General features: G+C 58.4%; 1 protein-coding gene across 1 annotated transcript; it reads right to left on the bottom strand.

Moving 5' to 3' along the window:
- Positions 1-1,353: 1,353 nt before the first annotated feature.
- On the bottom strand, positions 1,354-7,665 carry CALB2 (calbindin 2). Its single transcript, XM_064670717.1, has 11 exons — positions 7,528-7,665; positions 4,357-4,433; positions 4,096-4,185; positions 3,906-3,986; positions 3,002-3,058; positions 2,820-2,897; positions 2,649-2,704; positions 2,395-2,434; positions 2,255-2,308; positions 2,016-2,087; positions 1,354-1,769 (listed from the first exon to the last, which is right to left on the bottom strand). Exons 1-11 carry the CDS (start codon positions 7,616-7,618, stop codon positions 1,653-1,655), a joined length of 813 nt encoding a protein of 270 aa, XP_064526787.1. The 5' UTR covers positions 7,619-7,665; the 3' UTR covers positions 1,354-1,652.
- Between the last annotated feature and the right edge of the window lie 673 nt (positions 7,666-8,338).

The following is an 8,338-nucleotide window of genomic DNA, read 5'->3' as shown; positions in this document are numbered from 1 at the left end:
GTGTGTGCCAGGCTGTCCTCGGCCGTGCTAGGACATACAGGACAGTACTGTACCACACTAGGCTGTACAGCACTGTGTTTCAGCTGTATAGAACTGTTCAGCACCGTATGGAGCCATACAGGTCTGCACAGGGCAGTGTTGGGCCACACTGGGTTATACAGGACTGTAACACACCATAATGAACTCTACAGGGCCATATGGGGCTGTACTTGGCCATACGGAGCTGTACAGGGCTGTATTGGGCCATGCTAGGCTGTATGGGGCTGTACTTGGCCCTACAGGACTGCACTGGGCTGTGCTGGGCTGTACCAAGACATACAGGGTTGTACAGGGCAATATGGAGCTGTAAAGGGCTGTACTGGGCTGTGCTTTGCCATATAGGACTGTACAGCATCATATGAGGCCCTACAGGTCTGTACAGGGTGCTACTGGGCCACACTGGGCTCTACTGACCCATATAGGACTGTACTGCACCATACTGGGCTGCCCAAGGCTGTACTGGGCCATGAGGAGTCATGTAGGGCTGTACTGGGACATACTGATCTGTGCTTGGCCATAGGGAGCTGTACAGGGCTGTGTAGGACTGTATGGGGCCATACTGGGCTGTATGGGGCTGCACTGTACCACACTGGGCTGTACAGGGCTGCACTGGTCCATACAGGACTGTGTTGCTCTGTACTGCACCATACTGGGCTGTGTGGGGTCTTACTGGGCCAAAATGGGCTGTACAGGGTCATACTGGGCTGTTCATGTCCATATGGAACTGCACTGCACCATACTGGGCTATACAGGGCTGAACTGGGCTGTACTGGACAGTACAGGGGCTGCCCTGCCCAGTTCCCCCCCATATCCCCCACAACCCCCCTTGGGGGGCTCAGTGTTGAAACCAGCACCTCGTGCACATTCCCAGCACCCACCCTGGTGTCGGGGCACTGGGAAGGTGGGGGGGAACTGGGGTGTCCCCTGCACACACTGCTGGGAAAGGTGGCACTGAGACTCCACCAGCATCGTCACCCTGGCACCGGTTTCCAAAACTGGAAGGGGGGAAAACAACCCTTGGGAGAGCCCAGAGGGTTTGGGAGGGTCTGGGAGGGGTAACTGGGAGGTATTCGGAGGTACTGGGATGTACTGGGATGTGTGCTGTGCTGGGACATCAGTGCCCACAGCCTGCCTGCACTCTGCTCCCCAGGGATTTCCCAATGCCCTTCCATTCCACAGGGGCTTTCCCAAAAGCTCCATCTCCCTCCTCCACCCAGAAGCCACATCCCCACTGGGATCGGGATGTAGGGGAGGTCCCCCTTGTCCCTGCCACCCCCCAGCCCACAATGGGATGGAGAAATAGGGTCTCCAGTCTAGCAGTACTTGAATTTATTAGTAAACTGTTCTTTGGTAAATGATAAAAACGCAAGAAGAGACCAAAGGAACGAAAACAACACCCTCCCCCTCCCCCCAAAAAAAAAAAAATCATATAATTAAACAAACCAGGCAGATGGGTAAAAAAAAAAAAAAAAAAAGAGTTTTCCCCCCCAAATGGGATTTTAGCGACCTACAGCAAACCCAAGAGCTGGTGGGGAAGCACTGCAGTGATGGGGGCTCCCCTGTTGTGCTTGCTTTGGGGGAGGAGGAGCGCGGGGCGTGTGTACAGGGGGGTCCTACACGGGGGGCTCGTTGCAGAGCACCATCTCCAGTTCCTTGCGGTACAGTTTGCCCCCGTCGGAGAGGTTCATGATGCTCTTCCTGTAGTTGGTGAGCTGCTGGATGTTCATCTCCTGCAAGGCATGGGGGGAGCAGTGGGGGGGGGCACCCCATTTCTCCCCGGGGAGCATCCTCAGGCTGGGATTACACCCCCCCCCCGGCTCCTGTGCAGCTTCCCATGAGGATGCAGGGTCAGCACCAGCATCTCACCTGGTCCCCAGAGAACATGGACACAGCGGGGTGGAAGATGCTGCTGGGAGAGGGGAGGAGGAACTGGGGGGCTCTGGGGGTGGCAGCCAGGCTCTGTCCCCCCTACTTACTTTCTTATTCTTCTCATAGAGGTCTTTCAAAAGCGCATCCAGCTCATTCTCATCAATGAAACCGTTTCCATCCTGGATAATGAGGGAGGGACATCAGCAGCAGGAAGGACACAAGCCCCACAATTCCCCCTTGGACATAGGTGCAGGGGGCATTGACCCATCCGAAAACACGTGATTTTGGAATGTTTTTTCCCAAGTTATATTTATTTGGGGATGTCTCCCGGGAGCCGTCTCCCTACCTTGTCATAGAAGGCAAAGATGGCATTGAACTCCTCCGAGGACAGCTTCATCCCCTGGGAAGTGGCAAGGGACACCAGGCCATGAGGGAGGGGATGGAGGTGTAAGCAATAGGAATGGGTTATTATTATTATCATTTTACCTGAAATTTCAGCAGGAAGTTTTCTTGCACAGGCAAAAGTCTGAAAAACAAGAAGGGCGAGGAAGAGCGGGAAGCAGCCAGGAAAATACACTTATTAAACCACAATGACTTTTTGCTCAAAAAAAAAAATAGGCAAATTAAATAGGAAAGCATTTTTTTTCCCTTGGAAGCTGGAGCAGACTCTTCCTAGACACAGGCATTTCAGGTGTGTCTTTACCTCCCCACTGCTTTCTTCTCACCACCCGTGACCTTACCGGGACATCTCGGAGAGGCCCAGCTTCCCGTCGCCGTTCATGTCAAACATCCGCAGCTGTGGGGACAGGAGCAGCACCCACTCACCCACTGTCTCCCCCTCCCCTGTGTCCCACCTGCCACGGGGTGGTGAGACCCTGGAGGGGGGGAACAGTCCCACAGGTCCCACTTACGATGGTCTGTGTGTACTCCTGCAGCTTGGGCTCGTCGTAGGGCCGGTTCGCCTTCTTCAGCAGGTCCGACAGGAAACCCTGGGAGGAGAGGGCTTTGCTGGCTGTCCCTGTCCCCAACTCTCCCAGTGGGGATGTCCCACTGGCGAGGACCCAGCTCAGCCCACCCCGTGCCCGCAGCCCACCTTGAGCTCGTTGGCCTCGATGTAGCCGCTGCGGTCGGTGTCGTACCTGCGCCAAGCCTGCGGAGGGACCACTGTGACCCTGAGTGTGGGAGTGTGAGCTTGTGCCCCCCTTCCCCTCCTGACATGTGTGTGTGTGTCCCATAACCCCTCGCTGGGAGCATCCCCACCACCACCCTAATGGAGAGGGGTCACCTCACAGCTCCCACCTCCTCACCAGTGCCACACGCTCTCCCTTGGGGCTGGGTGCTTTTGTCCAGCCCCATGCCAAGAGTTCAAGCACTATTGTCCTCATGGCATTATGCAAGATCAGGCTTTAATATTTAATAACATTTAACTGTATCCCCCAATTAAACAATAGTGCCAGCTTACCCCCCCCATGCCACAGCGTGCTCTTATTTCAGCCATCGCCTTCACCTGGGGTTCATTTTCCAAGCACAACCTCCCCACTCCCCAGGACTCTGCACATTCCTCTCCACCCCCAGCCGTGTTTTGTTCCCTGTCCACAATTTCTCTCCCACCTCCCTGGGTTCACCCCATGCAAGGGCATGGTGAGGTTGTGGGGTGGCCTCCATAACACACACAAGCACATTCCTTGGGTACTGTGGACCAGCTGTGAGGGGGAATTTATAGAACAGCCCCAAATCCTCGCAGCTCACCTCACCCAGAGGGTGGGATGAGACACCTGACCATCCTGAGGGGTGCCCAAGAGGTGCTGAGGACTGGGAAAACTCACCACACCCCACTCTCCCCCCAGACTGCCTCCCAGTCCTGAGTTAATGCCAGGAGTTTGGGGGAGACTGGGGGAGGTTTGGGCAATTTCAGCTCCCAGTTGTTTTTCCATGGTGGAGCTGGGCACTGAGGATGGAATCCCATGGGGAGCCCCAGCACAGCCTGTCCCTCTCACCTCCATGAACTCCGAGCTGGACCCCACGTGCTGGCGGAAACACAGCAGGAAATTCTCCTCCGTGGGCAGGATCTGGGCCAGCTGTGGGGAACAGGAGCATCAGGGAAGGAACACAAACATCAGGGGGAAATACGAACATCGGGGGGGAACACGAGCACCCCGGGGGGTGGTCAGGTCCAGCACCACTCACCTCTGCCATCTCGATTTTGCCGTCTGAATTTTTGTCGTACTTGTGCATGAACTCCTTCATCTTGTCGGCCAAGTTGTCCTTCTTTAAGTCCTGCCAGCAAGGAGAGAGGGGATGGGAGCATTTCCTCCCCCTTCCCTCCCAGAGGAGACCTGGTCCCGCTCATCAGTGCCGTTCCCAAAGGAGATGGGGCTGGCATGAGTCTGAATCTTTGGGCAGGAGGGAACCGAGGAAAGAGGGAGCAAAACCAGGAGATGCCCTTACCACGCCCGCCCCTTTCCTCGCACTTTCCAGCTCCTGGAAGAAGTTTTCCAGCTCTTTGCCTTCGATGTAGCCATTTCCTGGGGAAGGAAAAAAATGCAATAAGAATTGCCCCGTGTTGGAGGGCAGGAGGAGAGGGATGGATGCTCCCAGGGGACACAGTGCTTGTTCCCTCCACACCAGAACACGGCTCCAGGGTGACTGTGGCAGCAAAGAAACACCAGCCAATGCCGACACTGAGTGTTACATAAACTGGCAATGCCCAAATTTGCCCAGGTGGCACATAGCCCTGGACTTGTCCCCAGCACCCACTTGCAGGGCACTGGGGATTTTGTCCATCTTGGTCTTTGCTGCATTTTCTGTATCTGATGCTCCAACCAAGTGGTTTAAATCAACCTCCCCATCCTGTCCGAGCGTTTCCCAAACCAGGTCTGGCTCTTCTCAACACACTGTGGGGACCGTGAGGGCAAATGGGGAGCAGACACAAGGCACCTGGCACAGCATCTCCTCCATCCCCCCAGGCACAGGATCAGCCCCAGCAGGATCAGCAGGAAGCAAAGGGGTCAGTGCAGTACTGATCTCTCCCACTCGGGAGCTCCAAAAGGTCCCTGTCCCGTGTCCCCTGTGCCCCTTGCTGCTATCTGTGCTGAGATGTGGTTCTTCCAGAACCTGGGATATCCACAGCCCTGCCCTGCCTGTGGGATGCTCGGTGGCAGGATGGCTCAGCTGGGGCCCAGCCACACATGGCACTGGCCCTTGGTGGCTTTAGGGGGTGGCCACTCTGCCTCAAAGCAGCAGGGTAGGGACAGCAGAGGACACTGGCTCCATGGTGCTGCCAAGCAAGGTGCCACCTCCCTGCCAGAAACGCTCCCTCCCACCGACATCTGGGCACAGCTGAGGGATGCTGCCCTTCCCTCTGAAGTGCCTGGCTGAGGGATAGCCAGGGCTCTTCCTTGTGGGCATTCCCCCCAAAACTGCTCCACATTTCAGCCTCAGGAGGCTTGGGACCACAGCGCCCTGTTCCGCACCGCCTTCGGCACCATCACCTGCGGGCTCCCCAGCAGCATCTTCTCCCTGCTGCAACACAGTGGCTGGGAATAACCCATCCACATCCCAGCTTGGAACACCTGGGAAAGTCCCAGAGGACCCTCCTCTTTGGTGACCACAACCCAATGGATCAGCAGCATCCTTCCCAGGAGGGGATGAGGGGCTCGGGCGATATTGGGGTGCCGCTGTGAGCCGCTGAGGTGCTTGGTATCCCACTGCTCTTCCCAGGGGCTTTGCTTTTGCGGGCTCAGGAGAACCCCAAGCTCCTCCGAATTCAGTTGGAAAAAAAGGAAAAAATCAGCAGAAGTTTTGAGCTGGGAAAGAGAAAAGGGCCAAGAAAAGCCGTGGCCAACAGCTTGGCTTCCTCCAAGCAGCAGCTTGGACAAGTGTGATCCACGTCCGCAGAGCAGCAGGGTGTGGAATATCATGGAAAATCCCCTCCGGAGAGCCACGGCCGGTCCACGCGGCTGCACTTCGGAGCCTCGGCGCAGCTGTGACTGGCAAAGAGAGGACATCAAAGACATCCAAGGGGACATCTCTGGGGCATGAAGAGCCTTGAGGGGAAGTGGCTCAAGGGATGGAAGCCCCATTGGAGGGGTTTAAGTGCAGGGATGAGCTTGGCTGAAGTAATCCCATCCACAGGGGAATGAACCCCACGTCCCTCCATCGGCAGAGGGAAGCTGCTGGGGCTGTTGGAGCTCCCACTTGGTGCGGCTGAGCATCGTCCTTGTCAAGGCCACCTTCTTCCCTGACGCCCGAGTCCCTCCTCTCCCGGGCACAGCCGCAGCCCGGTAGCCTTGCCCTGCCCGGGGGCCGCGGGCCAAGCTGGATCCGTGCCCACCGCTGTGTTTTGGAGATGACAGAGCACATCCAAGGGCGCAGCAGGATGCGCTGCAGGGAGGCAGCTGGACACCCACCCCAGGAGCTGTGGGGTGCCACCTTCCCAACCCCTTGGTGGTGATCCAGTGCCAGCTCCAGTGGTGACAGGGGCTCATGCCCGTGTCCCCGGTGCTGCGGGGCTGCAGGGGGGACCCTGACGGTGCAGCCGGAGCAAGCTGAGCTCCAGCTCCAGCAGCACAGCCGAGGAGGCTGCGTGACGCAGTTCCCAGGAGGGTTTTGGTCCCCAAACCTCTCTGCAGGAACAGGAGACCCAGCGAAGGGCAGGAGTTTTCCCCTGGGCTGCTCTTCCCAGCGGGCTGAGCCTCCTTCACAGCACTGCAGCGCTGAAAGAAACTATTTTCTCGTAAAATGATGCTGCTTTTTGCATTTTCCCCCCTTTCTGGGGCTGGCAGTGGTGGGAACAGGGTTGTCCTGCCCAGCTGTGATTCCGTGGGAAGGTGACATCCCCGTAGTGCACACGGTCGTTTGGCACAACATCCCTGGGCAGAGGTTTTGCGGGGTTGGGGAGCAGGCGGGGAGGGACAGAGCACTCCAGACACGGAGTGATCTTTCCTCAGCCCGCTCAGGGAGTGGGACACCTGCTCTGTCGCCCCTGGCAAGGGGGTGGCCCCGCTGCTCCCCTCTCTCCAGGTGCCAAGAATGGGGCACTGCCGAGGTGCGGGGATAGAGGGGGCCGAGGGTGGGCACTGGGCAGGAAGGGGGCACCCCGGAAAGGGCAGGACCCCCAGAGCAGCACCCAGAGGTGAGAGCAGCCCTGAGCGAACCCCAGCTCTCAGGGCACTCGGGGGACGTGCCAAGGAGCCCCGGGGCACTCCAGGCTCAGCGTCCCATGGGCTGGGGGCTCCCGGTGGGGTCCGGTTCTGGGGCTCCCCCTCCTTTCCCGACGGGGAGGTCCTGGGGATCTCCTTCCCGATCCCGGAGCTTCAACCGACGGGGCTGAGCCCCAAGGGCTCTCCATCACCCCGGAGACTCTGCATCCTGAGGTCTCTCTATCCCGGGGGCTCTCCATTGCTCCCGGGGCTCTCCATCCTGAGATCTCTCTATCCCGGGGGCTCTCCGTTATCCCCGGGCTGCGGCGATGGAGACTCTATCCTCTCCTCCGGGATGTCCAGGGACTGTCCACCGCCCCCCCACTCTCCCGCCCCGCTCCCCCGGGGATGCTCAGCCCCGTGCCCTCCCCGCCGGTTTTTTGGGGGGCGAAGTGTCCCCCCGCGCCCCGGGACTGACCGTCCGCGTCGAAGTGCCGCCAGACGTCGAGGAACTGGGAGGCGGTGAGCTCGGCCAGGTGGAGGTGCGGGGCCTGCTGCGGGCCGGCCATCCCGCTCCCGATCCCGCTCCCGATCCCGCCGCTCCCGATCCCGTCGCCGCCCGTCGCCGCCTTTTATACCCGCCGCCGCCGCGCCGCCCGCCGCCGCCAGGGGGCGCCGCCGCCCCGGGACACCGGCCGGGCACGGGGGGCAGCGGGAGAGCGGGATACGGGATAACGGTGGGATACAGGGATAACGGTGGGATACGGGATAACGGTGGGATACGGGATAACGGTGGGATACAGGGATAACGGTGGGATACAGGGATAACGGTGGGATACAGGGATAACAGTGGGATACGGGATAACGGTGGGATACAGGGATATAGGGATACAGGGATAACAGTGGGATACGGGATAACGGTGGGATACGGGATAACGGTGGGATACAGGGATATAGGGATACAGGGATAACAGTGGGATACAGGGATAACAGTGGGATACAGGGATATAGGGGTACAGGGGTACAGGGATAACGGGGTACAGGGGTACAGGGATATAGGGATAATGGGATATAGGGATACAGGGATAGAGGGATACAGGGATACAGGGATAGCGGGACACTGGGATAGCAGGACACCAGGATACTGGGATAATGGGATACAGGGATAACAGGATAGTGGGATACCATGATAACGGGACACAGGGATAACAGGATAGTGGGATAATGGGACACCAGGATAACAGGACACCGGGATAACAGGATAGTGGGATAACAGGATAGTGGGACAT

The sequence above is a fragment of the Pseudopipra pipra genome, chromosome 14 (assembly GCF_036250125.1).
Source record: "Pseudopipra pipra isolate bDixPip1 chromosome 14, bDixPip1.hap1, whole genome shotgun sequence".
Taxonomy (NCBI): domain Eukaryota; kingdom Metazoa; phylum Chordata; class Aves; order Passeriformes; family Pipridae; genus Pseudopipra; species Pseudopipra pipra.
The sequence above is the reverse complement of the archived record's forward strand: the minus strand, read 5'-3'. Positions and strand labels throughout refer to the sequence as shown.

Coding starts and splice junctions, on each gene's coding strand:
- CALB2 (XM_064670717.1), bottom strand. CDS start 7,618: ATGGCCGGCCCGCAGCAGGCCCCGCACCTCCACCTGGCCGAGCTCACC. Junction 3,987..4,095: donor GCAAAATCGAGATGGCAGAG/GTGAGTGGTGCT, acceptor TGTTCCCCACAG/CTGGCCCAGATCCTGCCCAC. Junction 2,898..3,001: donor TCGAGGCCAACGAGCTCAAG/GTGGGCTGCGGG, acceptor CTCTCCTCCCAG/GGTTTCCTGTCGGACCTGCT.